The sequence below is a fragment of the Babylonia areolata genome, chromosome 9, assembly GCF_041734735.1.
Source record: "Babylonia areolata isolate BAREFJ2019XMU chromosome 9, ASM4173473v1, whole genome shotgun sequence".
Lineage (NCBI taxonomy): Eukaryota > Metazoa > Mollusca > Gastropoda > Neogastropoda > Buccinidae > Babylonia > Babylonia areolata.
The window spans coordinates 28,816,749-28,837,942 of record NC_134884.1 but is presented as its reverse complement, the minus strand read 5'-3'; the positions used below and the strand labels follow the sequence as shown (position 1 = coordinate 28,837,942).

The window sequence follows — 21,194 nt, the reverse complement described above, 5'->3', positions numbered from 1 at the left end:
TGCTCAACGATAATTATGATGTTCGGGTTTTTGTTGTTGTTTGTTTGTTTTCCCATGGGTCTTCGCTAATTTCACTGACTTGATAAAACTCTGATACACGCCAAGCAACGCTAGCACGGCTCTAAGGTCGTTCGTGCAAAGCACGCTTTGACACATCCTTTGGAACTGAAACTAAACCTGTTTCTCTGTGTATGTGTGCTGACGTTGACAGGGTCCCGGGCCCCTAGCGCCTTCAGCAACCACGGCTACTCGCACCAAGGCTACTACCCCTTGCAGCCCGTCGTCTACCCCGGGGGACCTCCTCACGGGTCGCTGTACTCGGGCTACGGCAGCAAGGACCCCTTCAGCTGCCCCGCTTCGGGCAGCGCCTACTCCTCCCAGCCTTCCCAGCACCGCTCCTACACCCCCACCGGCTCCAGCAAGTCAGGCAAGTCCAACCGCTCCAACAACAGCAACTACTCCGTCACCTACAGTCATCATCATCAACAGCAGGGCGGAGGAGGCACTGCGGTGGCGGAGAAAATAGCTCTGCCTGTCAACCTGTGACCTTACTCACTCACCGGTTCCCCTCACCTTCCTTCCCATCCCTTCCCTCTCTTCCTCTCGTGTGGTGATTTCACGGTCACGTCATGATTACGTCACGTCAGTCACGCCTCCCACTGAGGTCGTGGCGGCGCTCCTCATTTTTTTTCCCATCCCCCTCCTCCCCCTAGCCCCTGTAGAGTTGTTTAACGACCTATCGGCTTCATGCCCTTAAGGTCAACTTGTTCGTGGCTGTGGTCTTACCCATGGGGGTGTGATGTGGTCAAGGCGCTGGTCCTGTCCCCAAGCCCTCCTCCCTCTTCCCTTATACCTGGCCTCTAATGCTATGGAGCTAGCTGTTTTTATGTTGGTGCACGCACGGTATAGTGTTTGTGCGCCTTTTGACTCCGCCCCCCGCGCCCCTTCCTCCCAAAAAGGCCTTATTCAGCTGTGACGTGCTTGTGTGTCAAGGCCTTACAAATTGGGGACGCAAAGCAATATGATTATACTGACGGCAGGGAGTGCGTGCCTGTCGCTGGACCCTGGTCAGACTGTGACTGAGACGGGGGAGAACTCCGGGGAAAAAAGGGAGAAAAAAAAATGGGGGGGGTGGGGGGGGGAAGACCTCAGGCATTCGTTGGGTGATTGGTTGAAATGGGAGAGCCCCTGTGTCTGTCTGCCGTAGCGTTTGGTGATTGGTTAGAATGCAGGGCATCCCCGCCTACTATTTGTTTTTTGCCGTGGCGGTTGGTGATTGGTTGGAATGCAGGGCATCCCCGCCTACTAATTGTCTTTTGCCGTGGCGGTTGGTGATTGGTTGGAATGCAGGGCACCCCCGCCTACTAATTGTCTTTTTCCGTGGCGGTTGGTGATTGGTTGGAATGCAGGGCACCCCCGCCCTCTGTTTGCCGTGGCGGTTGGTGACTGGTTTCCTGTTTGCCGCCGATTAGTGGAATTGGAGAGTCCCGCCTTCTTCTGTGTCTGCCAGTTTGTTGTATATGAATGCAGTGTCATTCATAACGATAAATACGATTGAATCCGCACACTTTCATCATCAAGAACTTACTGTATTGGACGACTGTGAATCATGTGACACATTATGTCCAAGACTGCCCCGACAGGATTCTTCGCACTCACAAACAATTCTGTAATGAATTATCATCAACACTGGCGTTTAATCATCCACACGATACTGTGACTCTGCATTCTTGAGCTCATTAAGTTATGGCATGGAAGGACATTCATTCTAAGTTATTTTTACCATGTACCATTTCAGTCCATTCAAACATCGAAATGAAGAGAAAGAAAAAAACTAACCTTGATATTTCAATAATTTGTGGGTGCTTGAGCATTTGTTTACATATCTGTTTTCATTTTTAAAACTTGCGAATGCTTATGTATTTATACGCTTGCTTACTTGCTTGTTAGTTAGTTTTGCTTTCCTGTTGTTTCTCTTTCTCCTGTGTGTGTGTGTGTGTGTGTGTGTGTGTGTGTGTGTGTGTGTGTGTGTGTGTGTGTGTGTTTCTTTGCTTCCACCATTTGTTAGTCGCACAGCTGAACTTTCTGCTCGGCTCTGGCACTGAAAGTGATTTACCAATTTCAACACAGAAACCTTCTCGTGTTTATGTTTATTGTCCTCACTGTCTCTTCCTTAGGCCAATGCTGGCCAGATCATAAATTATCCATTGCTCTTTGAATTCCATAAGGCCAGATAATTATGGACAACAACAGTAGTGACCCTGTTGAGGCCTAGTTATGTCAGGAAAAAGAGTCAATTGTCCGAACTGCTCGGAATTTGACAAATATGACCATTGTTGCCTGCTTCAGTCCCCGATGCGCTTTGTCCTAGGGATAAGAACCATCAGGGATAAGAACTGATGCAAGACTGATATGGCTCTGTGACACCCAGAACTTTAATGTCCTTCTTCCAGTGTTTGGAGCGTTCCCAAAGTGAAAAAAGAAAAAAAAGAGACTGCTAAGCAAGCCCCATATGGGTCACTCCTGATTCACACGTACTTCACATCGCAGAAATGAAGAAGTTGATTGGTTGTCATGTTTCCAGGCCCTCATTAATGTCTTGAATACGGTGGTTTAGGTAAGATCACGCAAGAAACTTTTTTTTCGAGAGAGCAAATGCTTCTCATTTGTGTGGAATGTCGCGATGATTCAATAAAGCAGTTTTCAATGATTGGTTTGATTACTAACTTCTGTTTTTTTTCTAAACCTCGAAGTTCAGTTTGTAAATACCTTTTTTGTTTACTGCTTGCTTTCGTCCTCAGCACAGTCTTCGCAACACTGTGGGTTGTAAAACAACATGAATGGATTGATCATGTGCCAGCATGCTTGCTGTGCTAACTTGCTTGATGTTGAATTAGTCTCTTGTGTGCTATAAAACGGGTCGGCAATATCTGAGCAGTCTTTGACAGCGCTTTGACAAGCATGTGCTGCTGATGTGAACGGGTGTATGCCTGCTGGATCTGTGCTTGAAATTCCCCATTCATGTGTGTTGGGTTTTTTTGTGTGTTTCTTTTTTTTAGGGGGACAGTGATACCCGTTTTAGTGTTTTCAGTGAAGAATTGTCCGATTCCCCCACCCCCACCCCCCTCCGCCCCCCATATTCGGTGTGTTTATAGACTGACCTATTGCTAACAGTTACTCACAATTATTTTAGACAGTCACTCATGCTGTTCAAAACCAAGCAAATAACTAACAACGATGAACACAGTTTAAAACATCAGACTCACACACGTATGAAATGTTGATATACTGTTTTTAACCCTAAAACACAAATTACTAGCGATGATTCATACACACGCGTTTCGAAATTGTTAGAAATGGTGTTTATATTCCAGCAAACATGAACCATTAACACTTATTCACATGCATATTTAAACAATTCATCCTCAAGGTTTATAGCCTAGCAAACAAAAAAAGGATTTCAAGAGTTCTAAAGTGGTGATGGAAAAAAAATACTCACTCTACACACTGGATAGATTAAAAAAAATTATCATAAACTGAATAGATTGAACTGGACAGTCATGTATGTATGACACAACACCGTGGAGTTTATACAAGATCCACGAATTGTTCATATCGCTTCAACATACGTGTCTTTCTTATGGCAGTCACACATTTCGTTTATTGTGTGGATCGTGTAATATTTCATGAGAATTTCTGTTGTGTGACACTTTCTGATTGAAGCAGAGACGGTATCACGGCTGTTTATCGTGTGAATGATGAAATATTTCCCTAAGATTAATTCTGTTGTCATATACATTCTCACTAAATGATGCAGAGACTATTAACCATCAGTTCATCTCGTGGATGAGGTAGGTATTCCTCAAGGGTTTCTTCCAATGCTACCTGGTCTCTGGCAGAAGGCTCACTAGTCGTCGTTCACCTCAGCCGCGCTTCAGAAATGTCTGCAGAAGTGACTGAAGGAAACTTACATGGATGGAAACACGTGAAGGTTGCTTTTGGCAGAGTTATGTGGAAAGACGGCCTGGAGGAACTACACATGGACAACTTCAGTCAGATGTCTGAAAATATTTACCCGGAGGATTAACACACGAACAAGTCACAGAGAAATTTTCTGGAAAGATGACTTGAAGGAAGTCACCGTGGACAACCCATCGAGAGATGTCTGGAAAGATGACTTGAAGGAAGTCACCGTGGACAACCCATCGAGAGATGTCTGGAAAGATGACTTGAAGGAAGTCACCGTGGACAACCCATCGATAGACGTCTGGAAGGATGACCTAAAGGAATGGTCAATGGTGAAGGCTTGTTGCAGAGATGTGTTAAAAGGTTACACTACAATACACCAGCTTGTGCTGTGTCATATCGCGTCTTCTGCCTTCTAGTTTCCATGATATATACGTATAGAGAGAAATGTATAGAGATATATATTATTAGATATATATATATATATATATATATATAGAGAGAGAGAGAGAGAGAGAGAGAGAGAGAGAGAGGCCTGTTGCAGTGATTAAATCTCATTAAGCCCTACGCCCGAGAATTGCTGTGGCGTCGAAAATGATCTGATTAAAATGGTTTTCACGTTCCTACATACACATAAACCGCAAGGAAAGGGAATTAACTTCTATTACAGTATTTCCGGATGTGTCCTCTCGTAATTTAGAGGTAAAGCCTCATCTTATCTGGGTCGTTTTTTCCCCACCAATATGGCATGGAAGCCCTCCAAGGCTGTAAACCCCCCAGTGTTGAAGTGGTTAACTCTGCAGTCCGTGGCTAGAACACCCTCCGACCCCACAGATTCTCCTCGAGGGCCGCCGCATCGGGCGCTGAGTCCTTCACGACGCAGACTGCTCCTGACACACAGAGGCCGTGTATGGTCACAGGAAAGTGTTTCAGACAGGGCGGTGATGCTGACTGATCCTGGTCTTTTGACACCGTTGAAAGGCCATACTGGTCATTCACGTTGTGTCAGACACACAACAAGCCCTGCCTCTGTATGAACTGCTGGAAAATTGAATTGAATTGGTTTGCAGTGGTTGACAATGTCAAATTACTTCTTTTTTTTCTTGTTCTTTTTTGCGGAGAGGGTGATTGCACGGGAAGAGCAATTGCTTTCACAGCTGTTATAAAGGACCATGAATAATTCGTGATTAGTGAAGAACAATGCTGGTATGCCTGGTGGTGTGTGTCCATCGAGATCGATGATGACCATCGTTGTCATCCAGCTGGGGGATGCGGGGAGGGTGGTGGTGGGGTGGGGGGGATGTTCATGAGTCTATCTGTGAATGCGCTGATGGTTGAATAGTCCAATCTGCGCACGAAATGTTCGCTGACAGTTGGGGCAGACAAAGACAGGCATATCATTGTCAGGGAGCTTATTTGCCCGTGACTTTCTGGCCTGCCTCTTCTGAACAGCTGCAGCAGTTCCGTTGGCCTCGCACAACTTGGCGCCTTTGTGCACAGCAGCGCGCCATTTGTCACGGTCCACTGCAGATTCCTCCCAGGAGTCAGGGTTGATGTCAAACGCTTTCAGAGAGACTTTCAGAGTATCTCTGAAGCGCTTCTTCTGACCTCCGTGTGATCTCTTCCCTTGTTGCAGCTCGCCCTGGAAGAGCCATTTGGGCAGCCGATGGTCTGGCATGCGCGCCACGTGTCCAGCCCATCTCTTCCCTTGTTGCAGCTCGCCATAGAAGAGCCTTTTGGGCAGCCAATGGTCTGGCATGCGCACCACGTGTCCAGCCCAGCGAAGCTGGGACTGCATCAGGATGGTGAAGATGCTGGGAAGGGTGGCTTTTGCAAGCACCTCCGTGTCTGGGGTCCTGTTTTGCCACTTGATGTTCAGTAGCTTCCTGAGGCATGTTGTGTGGAAGTGGTTCAGCTTCTTGGCGTGTCGTTGGTACACCGTCCAAGTTTCGCAGGCGTACAGTAGTGTGGGGAGAACTACTGCTCTGTAGACCTTTAGCTTGGTCTCGAGACCAATGCCTCTTCTGTTCCAGACATTTGCATAGAGTCTGCCAAAGGTTGCACTTGCTCTTGCAGTCCTGACGTTCACTTCATCGTCGATGGTCGCATTTCGTGACAGTGTGCTGCCAAGGTATGTGAACCGCTCCACCGCACTGAGTCTCTGACCGTTGACTGTGATGTTGGGCTCAACGTGGGGTTTCCCTGGGGCTGGCTTATGGAGAACTTCAGTTTTCTTCGTGCTGGTGGTAAGGCCGAAGTTCCTGCTGGTAGTGGCAAACTTGTCGACGCTGAGTTGCATGTCAGCTTCAGATCCAGCGTTGAGGGCACAATCATCAGCAAACAAAAAGTCTCTGATGATGTCTGTCATGACCCTGGTTTTTGCTTGAAGCCTTCTGAGGTTAAACAACTTGCCATCTTTTCTGTACTTTAGGCTGATTCCAACATCGCCATCTCTGAAGGCATCAGTAAGCATTGCAGAAAACATGAGGCTGAACAGTGTTGGAGCCAGGACGCAGCCTTGCTTGACACCATTTGCGACTGGAAAAGGAGCAGATGTTTCGCCATTGTCCTGGACTCGAGCCTGCATGCCTTCATGGAATTGGCTGACCAAGGAAATAAATTTCCGAGGGCATCCGTACTTGGCCATGATCTTCCACAGTTCCTCTCTACTCACGGTGTCGAAGGCTTTAGTGAGGTCGACATAGGTGGAGAACAGATCAGCATTTTGCTCCTGACATTTCTCTTGCAGCTGCCTTGCAGCAAACACCATGTCGATGGTTCCGCGCTCTTTCCGGAATCCACACTGGCTCTCAGGCAAATGACCTTGGTCAAGGTGTGCTGTGAGGCGGTTTAGTAGGATCCTGGCAAGTATCTTGCCTGCGATGGAGAGCAAGGAAATGCCCCGATGGTTATCACAGGCTTGCCGGTTCCCCTTTCGCTTGTACAAGTGAATGATAGAGGCATCTTTGAAATCCTGGGGGATGGTCTCTTCTTTCCACATGAGTGAGTACAGCTGATGGAGCTTCTCAGTCAGCACAGTGCCTCCATCCTTGTAGACCTCTGCTGGTATGGAGTCTGAGCCAGGTGTTTTGCCACTGGATAGCAGATGGATTGCTTTCTGGGTCTCAAGAAGTGTTGGCGGATCGTCCAGTGCTTCGTTTATGGGGACTTGTGGGAGACCGTCTATGGCTTCATCATTTATGGAGGAAGGGCGATTTAAGACATCGTCGAAGTGCTCAACCCAGAGTTCGAGAATTTTCTCCTTCTCGGTGATCAAGGTATTCCCATTGCACTGAGGAGGGGGAATGATCCTGAGGATGTGGGGCCGTTGATTTCTTTTAAGGCATCATAGAGCCTCTTCATATCGTGCCTGTCAGCATATCCCTGGATCTCATCAGCTTTGTCACTCAGCCACTTATCCTGCATTATTCTTTTGCTGAACAGTCCTGCGGATGGCATCGTACGCATCCTTTTTTGATGTGGACTTTGGGTTGCTCAGGTAGGCTTGATGCAGACGGCGTTTCTCATCCAGAAGCTGCTTGATTTCATCACAGTTTTCATCAAACCAGTCTTTGTGCTTTCTGGTCATGGGTCCCAGGGCCTCTGAAGCTGTACTATAGATCAGCTCTCGCAGGGTCCTCCAGTCAGACTCCACATTCTGGTTGTCCAGAGAGGCGGATTCCAGACGATCTTCCAGCAGCTCCACAAAGGTCTGTTTGATGGTGATGTTTTTCAGCTGAGCCATGCTGAGCCGTTTTGGAGCCTTCTGGCCTTGGGGGCGTCTCTTGGGTTGGATTCGAATATTCAGCTTCGAGACTACAAGGCGATGGTCTGTCCAACACTCGGCGCCGCACATGGTCTTTGTCACACGTACATCTTGCCTATCCCTTTTCCTGACGATGACGTAATCGATGAGATGCCAATGCTTTGAGCGAGGGTGCATCCATGACGTCCTGTTACGGGTAGGGAGGCAGAAAACTGTGTTGGTTATCAGCAGTTCGTGCTCTGCACAGGTCTGAAGCAAAAGCAATCCATTTGGTTTCCAATCACTCCATCCCAGGAGATGTAGTCAGAGCCAACTCTAGCATTGAAGCCCACAAGAATGATGAGCTTGTCTGCTTTCGGGATAGCAACAATGACAGAGTGAAGGTCCTCATAGAACTTCGCCTTCACTTCATCTGGGTTGGTCATGGTTGGGGCGTAGGCACTGACAATGGTGAGGTGCTTCTGGCCAGATGCCAGCGGGAGTTTCATGGTCACAGCTGTTATAAAGGACCATGAATAATTCGTGATTAATGAAGAACAGTGATGGTACGCCTAACAGTGAGTTGGATGACACAACTACTAATGACAAGTGACATAGTCACTTTACAAATGATTAGTCATGATTAAATGGCTGACAGCCAGACTGGTCTACTTCTTTTCCAATTTTGTAGGTTTTAATGCCATGTGATATGTTTTAATGCCATTTGAATGATTTTAATATCATTTGAAAGGTTTTGATAGTTCAAAATCATTTGACAGGTTTTAACATCATTTGATAGACACGGATTAGGACAATCTCGAGCTGGAACAGTCTTGAAAAATGAGTCAGCTGGTTCGACGGGCGCAATAGCCGAGTGGTTAAAGCGTTGGACTTTCAATCTGAGGGACCTGGGTTCGAATCACGGTGACGGCGCCTGGTGGGTAAAGGGTGGAGATTTTTACGATCTCCCAGGTCAACATATGTGCAGACCTGTTAGTGCCTAAACCCCCTTCGTGTGTAAACGCATGCAGAAGATCAAATACTCAAGTTAAAGATCCTGTAATCCATGTCAGCGTTCGGTGGGTTATGGAAACAATAACATACCCAGCATGCACACCCCCGAAAGCGGAGTATGACTGCCTACATGGCGGGGTAAAAACGGTCATGCACGTAAAAGCCCACTCGTGTACATGCGAGTGAACGTGGGAGTTGCAGCCCACGAACGCAGAAGAAGAAGAAGAAGAACAGTCAACTGGTTCTAAAAAATGTGCCATATGTTATATCTGATATTACGAAGTAGAAAACTGTCGTTCATTTATACCATCTGAAGAAAAAAAAAATCTGAACAAGTCTCCAAACGACTACTGCAGTTAGGTATGATTGTATGCAGTTCGACAGCTTAGTACTAAAGATACTTAATAAATGGGAGACACCATTGTCTAGTTAAGTACAGAGGGGTCATTGGCGGGACTGGGTGAGGAAGGATGGTAGGAATACACCAGGCTGTCTATGCTCAGGTTATCTTCACACAAAAAAAGCATCATTTCCCAGAATCGAGACCTCACTTTTCCGAGCAAGAACAGTCTGGTTCAAAGCCATTTAGTTAACCTTGTGATTTCATGTCCTCCGGTAGTTTATTACTTTAGCCAAAGGTAGACTTTTAAAAGTTCATTTTTAACAGTGTATGTTGTTTTTTTTGTGAACTGTTTGATCTAACCAAACAGAGGGTTGTCAAAAACCACCTCTTTGGAAAATGGTACTTTCTGCGTCTGTTGTGTGGTGCATAAGATGCATGATCAGAGACCTCGGGATTGATGATGTAGCTTTTCTTTATAGACATGATGGGGTTAGAGCATGAGAGAAATTAATGATGGGGAACTGATATGTACTAACATTTTTAACATGAAGCTTTCCCATGTGAAGCACTGACTAACATGAAGCTTTCCCATGTAAAGCACTGACTGACTGACATGAAGCTTTCCCATGTAAAGCACTGACTGACATGAAGCTTTCCCATGTAAAGCACTGACTGACATGAAGCTTTCCCATGTAAAGCACTGACTAACATGAAGCTTTCCCATGTAAAGCACTGACTGACATGAAGTTTTCCCATGTAAAGCACTGACTGACATGAAGCTTTCCCATGTAAAGCACTGACTGACATGAAGCTTTCCCATGTAAAGCGCTGGCTGACATGAAGCTTTCCCGTGTAAAGTACTAACATGAAGCTTTCCCATGTAAACCACTAACATGAGGTTTTCCCATGTAGAACACTAACATGAAGCTTTCCCATGTAAAGCACTGACTGACACGGAACGCTTGTTTCGTTGACAGGTAACTCACAGCCTCTGAAGGAGACGGTGCCCCTCAACTTGTAGCCCCACCCCCCACCTCATTTTCGCCCCACCACCAGCAGCGACTTGCACATCGCATCAACAAGGGGCACAACACCACGTTCTTCATTTTTTGCCTTCTTCTCGTGCACGCGAGGACGTTACCCCAAGTTCTTCAGACAACGCCAGAAGATGACTCCCACCCCACCATCCCCCCACCCCGACTCGTTTCAGTCAGCTGTCCTTTTTTCAGGAGACTAGAACTGAATTCTCTCCTTTGCTCCTCCCGCAGGGAGCCACATGTGGGAACTCAAGTCCGTGGTTTTACATACACTCCTTCAAGGTGTGTAGCTGACATGCGATCTTTGTTCGGCTGGACGCTGAAAACGATAAGCATCTGTGGAAGTTTCACTGTGCTTCAGTCATGTGAGAGTGTGATGACTTAAATGTATATATACATTCGTGTGTATGACGCAAATCAAGACTACAGCCTTCAGTGGGGCGAATTTGTCGGTGTCTGCTTGATTACTCGCCTTTGGGAGACATAGTGAGTTCTTGGGTTCCGCTTCACTACGTAGGCTTTGGCCCTGGTGTCTCGCTGAGTTCTTCAGTCGTGTTTGCTTCACTGCCAACAGAGATTCTCGTCATTGCACGGCGGACCATGGCTCAGACAGGGAGTGAACGTCCTGCTGAGTTCTTCGCTGACAACCGCTGCCACAGATCCGCTGTTCCACTGGCCATGATTATACCACTCGAGCCTCGAGTGTTACGGACCTGTGGCATAACTTTCAGTGGCATGAAAGATTTAACGTGGCCTAACGGGAACCGCCTGTGAGATAACCAACCACAAAGCCTTTCATCCTCACAAACACTGCCACCAAATGAGAATATGTCACCCGTTTGCTAGGCTACTCCTCCTTGCGCGCCATTGCACCTGTTATGTATGCTTAAAAACGGACCAGTGGCATAGCATACTTGTGGCTTAAAACGGACCTGCGGCTTAGATTAACGGACCTTGTGGTATGATGGGCCTCTGGCATGATGGACACCCTGCTGAACAACAACACACCTTTGGGGTCCTTCATCTTTTTCGCCCTTCTGTGCTAATCTCACAGAGCTCCAGGCTCGCCTTCAGTCACACGAAACATGAAGATGTATTTCGCAAGTACTTCGTTCTGTTCTCCCAAACACGGGGACTTGGGCTACCACTTTCTTCAGCCATAGATATTTATTTATTGACCTACGCCAAGGTTATCTGAATTGCGCCATCTATAAATACCAGAATATGACGCATCAGTAACATTTTTTGTATCGCTTATCTTACACCAAGAACATCCTGGGCTCACTTTTGGTGATGTCAGCGAAGGTTTCTATGTTGTCTTCATCTCCACTGTTAAGCTCTGGCCCTCAAATGGCTTGAACACGATGTGAATGATCATGTTCGTTCGCTTCTTTATGGATGATTTTATTGCTTTTCGTTTGGAAGGTCGCTTATTTGGTGGTTGTTTTTAATGTGTTTGGTGCATATGATAATCACTGTTGCACGTTGAATCGTTCTTTCACTGTATTCGCTTTGTGTCTTCAAAAGTGAAAGATATCACAGCCAGAGACCCAACTACTGACGTCATCACTGCATATGACGTAGACGTATTGGGGGAAAAGTCTTGTTTGACAGTTCGGTCTCTTGAAGCATTGAATGGGTGAAACATGTCCAAATACTTTTATTTAACCATTGTTGTTTTATGCAGTACACAGAATTGAGGAATATTTCAACAGTCACTAAGGGAACACAACTCAGTGGGTTGGAAGAGAGCAAAATAACAGCAACCAGAAATACAAAATAAAATAGAATTAACACACAAAATAAAAAGTGAATGAAACTTTTTTATGTGTGAACGCCGACCTCCTACCAGGAAGCAAAACAAACTGTCCAAACTGGACTTTTTTTTCTCGTTATCCAAGGGTACGGTTTATCATCTCTTTTCTTCTTCTTCTTCTTCCTCTTTTTTTTTTTTTTTTTTTTTTTTCGTGATATGTAAGTGACGAGGTAATAAATTAACAATGCTTATGCTTCGAAAACTGCTTTTGTCTGAAAACTGATTGTGCATCAAGGTTCACTTTTTTTCTTTTTTCTTTTTTTTCTTTTTTTTTTTTTTCTTTTTTTTTTAACGGATCGGAATCGAACGAGGTTGAGCGTACGTTTTATAATTGGGCTATTGTCTGTCTGTTCGCTTCAAACATACAGTATCTGTTCTCTGTACCGATGGCTGAACCGCACTGGAGTTCTGCACCAAAAGAAAGTGACATTGTCGGAGTTTGGCCCTTTTGTGCGTGTGTGTGTGTGTGTGTGTGTGTGTGTGTGTGTGTGTGCTTGATGGCTGACTGTGTGTGGAGGGACGGGAAAGGGAAAGGGTTTCCATTTTCACGAATCCTGCTTCTTTGACAAATCTGAAAATTAGGGATGTGCATTATCTTGTTTGTCATTAACACGGCTTGTTTGTTTGTTTGTTTCTTGTCGTTTTTTGTATGTCAGTTTATTAATATTTTCGCTGCCATTTCATTGGGTATTATAATATATATATACATGTATATGTGTGTGGATGTGGCTGTGCATGCTTCTGTGGGTGTGTAATATTATGACTTACAAACTTGACTTTTCTTTTCCTTTTTTGCATTATCTTACTTTTTCTTTTTGATTCAAAGTGTGTTTCATCCAAAGTCTGTGACTTTTTGTGACCGTCAGGCGTTCAGCGTTCGTGTACAACTGACTTCTGTGCAGTGTCAGTCTTTTCAGCACATTAGAAATATTGTGATAAACGTGTTTTTGATTTGTTTTGTGAAAGACTGCGTTTGGATAATCAACATGCTCTGTAGCTATCGTTCTGATGTTTGAACCAAGCGCCATTTTGTTTATAGGTGGATAATTGTGTGTGTGTGTGTGTGTGTGTGTGTGTGTGTGTGTGTGTTTGAAGAGGGTTTGTAAGGGGAGAGAGAGTTTGTGGAATGTAATTTGGCTTATCAAAACAAAACAAACAAACAAAATGTTTGCATTCTGATATATTGGTCCCGTGCACAAAATCTTTTACTTATTCATCAGTCTGTATTAATGGTGCACCATATGGGAACGGTATGATGTTTTCATGAATTTCAAAATGTCCACTCTTTTTTTTTTTTTTTCTTTTTTAAGCAACAGATGCTGAGCTTTGCATATTATTGTACGCCACGTTGTCCCTTTTGAAACCAAAATGGTAAATTGTTTTGTTTTGAAAATGGTAAGGGGTTTTTGTTTCTAAAATGAATGAAAGATAGCATTTTCTATACGTTTCCTATTACCTTTCGAAGATGGCGTGAGTTTGGAGTAGCTGAGGGCTTTTGGAAGGAAACACCAAAAATGAATAGATGAGTGAATGGACAGATGGGGTGTATACCACTGTGAAGTGCAAGCTCTCTCAGTGGATTTGGTCCTAACAGAGGTGCGCTCTCTTGACTTAGATGATCAGTCACAACAAAGAACGTTTTAACTCTCTCCATACGAACGGCGAAAGAGACGACATTAACAGCGTTTCACCCCAATTACCATCATCAAAATATTGCAAGCGGAAGGCTCTTATACTGAAGAGGTGAATGTTGACAAAGAATACCACAATTCTGACGACGGAAGCTAAAGGTTGGGTCATTCAGACAACCACTGGACATCCGATGGGTCTGTGTAGAGGAGAAGAGAGGACTGGCCGTACTGAGTGAGTTAAAGGGGTTTTACAAAACTATCGACGACTGTATGGTTATTAAGTGGGATTATCCACTTTCTATAATGTTCGCGAAAGGGGAAAATATTTTCCTTTTTGTTTCCTTTTGCCATATCTTTTTCTTTTTTTTTCTTCTTAGTGTGATCATGTGGATTAGTACTGAACTTTCTTTTTTTTCTGAAAACAGTTCACGTGTTAATTTAAAGTGTGCATTGTGTATACGTATGTGTGAGGTTATACACGAGCTTGTTGCGTGGCTTAAGACGTCAACTCAGTTATGATTATTCATATCGCTACCTATTTGTACAACGGCTATGTGTGGAAAAGTGGATCATAATCAAAATCTGTGTGAAAAGGGATCAGTTCTTCTACTGCTGCTACTGCCACTACTGCTGCTGCTGCTGCTACTTCTTCAGCGTTCGTGGGCTGCAACTCCCACGTTCACTCGTATGTATGTACGATTGGGCTTTTACCCCTTTATAACCCCTCGTCATGTATTCAGCCATACTCCGTCTTCGGGGTGTGTGTGTGTGTTTGGTATGTTCTTGTTTCCGTAACACACCGAACGCTGACAAGGATTACAGATCTTTAACGTGCGGAGTTCATCTTCAGCGTGCATATAATACACTCGAAGGGGGGTTCGGGCACTGACAGGTCTGCACAATATGTTTTGACTTAGGAGATCGGGGTGGGAAAAAAAAAGAAAACACCTCCATCTTTAATACACCAGTTGCACCGGACCCGGGGATCGAACTCTGAAAACTGGAGCGAGAATCCAGGGCTGTAACCATTCGGCCAAAGCACCCATCGGATCATTGGGCTCCAAAAGTTTCATTGAACTGTCATTTCACTTGTGAATGGTGTTATGTGTATGGATATAACGGAGGGCTTCGCGGCCTCTTGTTTTGGACTGTGAAATAAAACTTTCACCAATCTTTGCGACCACAAGCGTGTGTATACATTGTGTGTGTGTGTGTGTGTGTGTGTGTGTGTGTGTGTATGTGTGTGTGTGTGTGTGTACATGTGTGTGTATTTGTGTGTGCGTGTGTGTGTGTGTGTGTGTGTGTGCGCGCGCGCGAAAGTGTATGTATGTGGTATAGTGTTTGTGAGTGTGTCAGTGTGTGTGTGTGTGGTGTGATGTGTGTTGTGTGTTGTGTGTCTGTGATGGGTCTGTGTCTCTGTGTGTGATCGCAGGCGCGGCCACCGTCCCGTGAATGCGTGCATGCACATATATGTCTGTGCGTGCACGTGTGCTAATCAAGACTTAATATCTATTTTAGGATTTCAAAATATCATACTTTGTGATCTGTCTTCAAAATTATTGTTTAGTTAGGCCTAATGCAAGTTTTTTGTTTGTTTGTTTGTTGTTGTTTTTTTCAAATGTCCGTACAAGCAGATGTTAACCTGATAATAAATGGTTTCACTGTGTGTGTGTGTGCGTGTGTGTTTCTGTGTGTGTGTGTGTGTGTGTGCGCGCGCGTGCGTGAGTGAATGTGTGTGTGTGTGTGTGTGTGTGAGAGAGAGAGAGAGAGAGAGAGAGAGCGTGCTCACATGTGTGTCTGGTCTCCAAAGTCAACATAATCGTAAACCATTGTGTACATCTCTCTGTCTCTGTCTCTGTCTCTGTCTGTCTGTCTGTCTGTCTCTCTGTGTCAAATTGTCTCTGTGTCTCTCTCTGTACCTCTCTCTCTTCTTTTCCCAGACACCCAGTGTTAATTTATTGCGCGAAGGCGCGCGCGCGGTCAACACACACACACACACACACACACACACACACAGGTAAAAGACAGGGGAAGTAAGAATCGCTCAACGTTCCAAGGGAAGGAAATGCTCGATGGGTTTAGAAGCAAAGCAAGCGATACTGAGTTATTCCCCGTTCAACTCCAGTGGTGGACTTTTTCGCAGCTGAAATGATCAAGCGCAGTATACACGCATGCATGCTCGCGCACGAACACACACACACACACACACACACACACACACACACACACACACACATGCACACACACTCACTCACAATATCACATATGCGTTATGTTTGACGAGTGATACTTTATGAGAATATGAGACGCACACTCTTCTTAGTTGCTGACTGGCAAAATCAGATGATTGAAAATAAATTCTGCAAAGCTTTCTTTCTAAATTTTTCGAAGGCCTTTGGTACCATTGACCAAAAGCTGTTGGCAGTGCAAGAAGTCATCCGTTTATGGCGTTACAGGGAATAGTATAAGATTGACAATAACAATAGTGATGACAGCAATAACAACAATAATGATAATGTCAATAATAGATATGCGTATATGGCTCAAACTCCCCGTATAATGGGCTCAAAATGCCTTAGTCACATGAAACAATACATATATAATTGTGCATAACACCTCCACATGAAAAAAAACAAACAAACAAAACAACAAATATATGTATCGATATGCACTAATACTACAAATTGCACACACACACACACACACACACACACACACACACACACACACACACACACACACACACACTGACACAACACACACACACACACACACACACACACACACACACACTTCATGATGATTTCATTTGAGGGTAAAGTGGGGTGGGTTTGGAGGAGGAATACTGCAGACAACTGAATAGCCATGCTTCACCACACCCAAACTTTGGCCTGTTTGAGTGTCACGGGTGAAGCTAGCTCACATGTAAACACTGTTGTCACTCAGCCGTGAAGAATTTGATCACCCATGTACATGTGCTTGAGGAGACTACTACACATCTCCTACAAGGAGCACAAGACCAATGACTATGTGCGGAACCTGGTCAGCAACCTTGTTGGGCCCCAAGAACCACTGCTGGCGACTGTCAAACGACTGAAGATGGCATGGTTTGGTCACGTCATACGACATAACACCCTCTCCAAAACCATCCTGCAAGGGACTGTAGAGGGAGGGCACAGACGGGGGCGGCAGAGAAAGAGCTGGTCCGACAACGTCAAGGAATGGACCAAAATGACGATGCCAGATCTCCTCACGACAGCTGCCAACAGAACGGCGTGGCGAGCTATGACATCTTCCTCATGTCCCCCCCAACGACCCCAGCGGTCGAGGGAATGAGTGAGTGAGTGAGTGAGTACATGTATATATCTGGCCCCCTTACCTAGTTTCTTCTTTCCTCTCCCTTTATTTCCTTCTCTTCTCCTTCAGTCCGTGTTATTCTCTCGTCTGTTGAGCTTCTCCACGTGTGTCACCTATTCCTTGCTCAGGCTCGCGCTTGAAGTTATCATTCAGTCAGGAGGTGAAATCTCACCAAACATGCACATTGCTAGCAAATGCATTTGTTTCCAGCTGAAGGCCTTAACTCACTCCCTACTGGGCGATTTGTAAGCTCGCGTTCCTCTGTGTACTGGGCGTTTGTATAGGTTTTTCTAAAAATTGTATAAAGATTTTTTTTTAAATGTAACAAATAAACACAGCCCCATGCAATTTGGACACACAATTGTCAAGGTATCAAATAAAGACAGCACAATGTTCCATAACTCAAACTTCTAAAATACCTTTTGTACAGCAGGAGGTAAAAAATGATATTTTTTCATGGTGTAAAATGTGAGGGTGGTATAAAATTTGTATAGGTAAAGTCTGCACTATTCATGAAAAAAGCATTGTTCTCCACAAATCTCACTCTTAGAATCCCATTAGAGTGTAAATGATGAATGAATAGGACCCTCAGCAAACTGCAAGTGAACTTACTTCAACTCGAGGGTGTGGGTGGGAGGGGGGAAGGCGTGGTCTGTCATGCCCTGTAACTTTTGTCTGCGTGTGTCCCCATGTATGCTGGAAGTGTTGGAAAAGAAACATCGATCAAACAAACCCTTCCTCTGTTTCAACAGCCAGTGGTTTATTAGCATATTCACCACCAATCACCCTCTCCATTCCCACTGCCTGTCACTTGCCACAGCTACTCCCCCTCCCCTGTCACTCACACCAGTTTCACTGTCCAGTACACATTGCCCTCTTTCTGGTGGACTAAAATAACTCTCCTGTCTCCATCCCCTTCCAAGTCAAAGCCATCCCTTTGAGCTTGTAAGCTGAAAGCACGAATTTCTTGTCTTTTTCGAGAATAACGTGTTTGAGCCTGAGCGGCCATTGTCACACGTGAAATCACTCAGTCCAGGTTGGATAAAAATTGCTTGAAACCTCAGTGACAAGCAAAGACTGGCAAATACCAGTGGCCTGATGTTTTGCTATGCTATTGAGGCAAGACAGGAGACCCAGTCAGCATTGTCCATTCCCAGCTGTGTGAGGCGTGGAATTTTTTTTAATGTCAGAACGTGTATAAACGGTAATCAGTAGGAAACGCTCTCGCCATTCATTACCTGATATCAGGTAATTAGTAGGGAGTGAGTTAAGCTTGTGCCAGTTGCATTGCTTGGTTCTAACTTTCTGACAGTTTCACTTGACTAAATGCCTACGTTGACCGAACTACGCCATTGGTCAGTTCCATACTGCACACAGTTAGTAGCGGGTTACGACCATACCAGGTTCTTCCGTCCGAGCAATGCAGTTGGCAGAGATCATCTTTCAACGGCGTCTGGTCGCCTGGAGTTCCAACACTCTGTAGAGTGGATCGGGGTACCTGTTCATACAGGTATTCCCGAAAGGTCCCCTGTATCTATAGGTCCGTCCCCGAGGCCTCTCTTCTTTGAGTGTAGAGAAGGAAGAGTTCCATATCCCATTCTGGAACTGGAAAGGACACCCCGTCTCTTTCAACAGTCTTCCTCCCTCATGTCTCTTCACTGGCCAGAGTGTGGCACCCGGACTCGTCACCCGGTCTCTGGCGCACGGTGGTCAGTCTACCCGTCGTCTCACCAGCCGCTGAGGTAAGCAGATACACTGTGTGGAAACTGGGTTCGAACCCAAAAGCCATTTCGTCGTTTTCATATCGGTTATTGATAATACATGTTACCTCGGTTAGTTCTTCACTTTTGTATTATTAATCAGTTCATTTTTGCGGAAGGCCGGCTGTTCTTCATATCCTTATGTATTAGCTTTGGGAGACACGTCTAATTTGTATATATATATATATATATATATATATATATATATATATGTGTGTGTGTGTGTGTGTGTGTGTGTGTGCGTGTGTGTGTGTGTGTGTGTGTTGTAAATGTTTCCCCCTCCTCTCTATGTCATAGAATAATATATCACTTTGTGTGCGCATACGGGAATCCAGTCTTCTCGTTAATATACTTTTCTTCTTTTCTGTTTTGTGCGCGGGGTTTTCACACGCCAACACGTAGGTGTTCCCATTGACCCTGATGTCTGACTGACTGTTCTACAGTGTTCTCCTGCTGTTCCCTTGTTCTCCTTGTATTCTGCTGGTGTTCTCCTAGTACTGTTCCCTTGTTATCTGGTATTCTGCTGGTGTTCTCCTAGTACTGTTCCCTTGTTCATCTGGTATTCTGCTGGTGTTCTCCTAGTACTGTTCCCTTGTTCATCTGGTATTCTGCTGGTGTTCTCCCGATGTACTACCGAAGTTCTCCTCAGTGGAGTTCTCCGGAAGTTGTTCTGAGGACCATGCCCCGTCTAATCCCGACCTGAAGTGGCCTCCAACAGTCCGTGCCGCCGGATCTCAAGGATGAGTGGACTTTACTTTTGAGGGGTTCGAGGGTGCGTCGCCGACTTCATTGAGGCACAGTTTGCTTTGTTCGTTTCTTCGTTTTTCCTTAACTCATCTGTTGCGAAGGAGGAATGTGGCAGAATGGTTAAGACGCTCATCTGCCAAGAGAGTCCGTGAGGGTCTGGGCTCGAATCCTGCTCTTGCCTTTTCTCCCAAGTTTGACTGGAAAACCGAACTGAGCGTCCAGTCATTAGGATGAGACGATAAACCGAGGTCCTGTGTGCAACACGCACTTCTCGCACTGAAAAAGAACCCATGGCAACGAGAGTGTTGTCCTCCGGCAAAATTCTGTCGAAGAAATCCACTCTGATATGTAAACAAATATATACGCATGCACTCAAGGCCTGAGTAAGCACGTCAGTTGGGTTATGCTGCTTGTCAGGCATCTGCTTAGCAGATGTGGTGTGGCATATGTGGATTTGTTCGAACGCGATGATACCTCCTTGAGAAACAGAAACTCATCCATTGCCGCCCATCACCCTCTGTCTTTTGGGTTTTTTTGATTCACTTGTGTAAACAAAGTTGTCTGTGTGTGTCTGTGGTAAACTTTACCATTGACATTTTCTCTACAAATACTTTCATTTGTGTTTTACGAACACTCGTCAGACTGATATTGCTAACAACCATCGGGGTATGGGAGTGGAATGACAGAGGCCAACATCCTCTCCTGGACTGTGCATATCCGTCAACACATTGTGTAAAACGGCATTCAAACTAGTATATCAGCTTTGCATCATCAAGCATTGCCTGTATCTGTAGCATGTGTAAAAGCTCAACATATCTAATTTGTTTCGTCAGTAACAAATCAATAAGTGTAAACGATCGATCAATATCTATCAACGAGCACTGAAAGTAGTCCTTTTGAAATCGTCAAATCATTTTTGACTCCGAATTTGGGAATGAACAAACAATGAGGCACGGAGATGAAATGATTAACAAACAGCGAAGAGTGGTAACTCTCTCCATTCACAAGGTACACAACTTCAAGCTAGCGCTGCCTACGCCACCGACCCAGCCAGCACACAGGTAAACAAAAGGCACACTGGAACAAACCCACTTCCTCAAAAAAGGAAGAGTCGGGCCTGTCCCTACACCGATCATCCGACATGTGCACACAGCAGCAAAGACAGAAGAAATGTGCAAACATAAACAAACTTTTATTCAATACTGGCATAGCCTCTTTAATCCTGAACAAGAACACATGGACAAAACATACCATGGTTGCTTCGGTGGTTTTTCAACTGGAAATGAACAAACAATTAGGCATGGAGATGAAATGATTAACAAATAGTAAAGAGTGGGAACTCTCTCCATTCACAAGGTACACAACTTCAAGCCAGCGCTGCCTACGCCACCGACTCCGAATTTGGGAGTTCTCCCACTGAAGGCCATGTTTGCGGCAAATGCAGGAATGTTTAGGCAAACAGTTATAAGAGAACCAGTCCCATAAACTCTGCAGTCCAAATTCAGTATAAACTCCATACTCCCATTTCCATCCTACAGCTGATAAAAGTGCAAACCTAGCCTTGCTTATTTTGGTGGTTGTGTCTTGGAACGCCTTCATCCCCCATATTAGATGTTATCAGAGTACATTAACTTGCAAAAAGAATTAATGACATTCATCCTCTGTACGCTACGCAAAATATTTTATGAAACCAATTTCATAGTGTCTGATTGCAGTGACGTTTCGATACATCGTGACCAAGGTAGCCCACCCACATCACATAATTTCCCCAGACGATG

The 21,194-nt window shown here is 45.0% G+C and overlaps 1 protein-coding gene across 1 annotated transcript in view; it reads left to right on the top strand.

Annotated features, from left to right (window-relative positions):
• The window catches only part of LOC143286195 (uncharacterized), a 331,775-nt gene extending 319,389 nt beyond the window's left edge, over positions 1-12,386 (top strand). Inside the window, exons 7-8 of the mRNA XM_076593832.1 lie at positions 212-427; positions 10,046-12,386. Coding sequence (XP_076449947.1) covers positions 212-427; positions 10,046-10,089 — 260 coding nt within the window. The 3' untranslated portion in view covers positions 10,090-12,386. The remainder of the gene's footprint in view (positions 1-211; positions 428-10,045) is intronic.
• Positions 12,387-21,194: the final 8,808 nt, after the last annotated feature.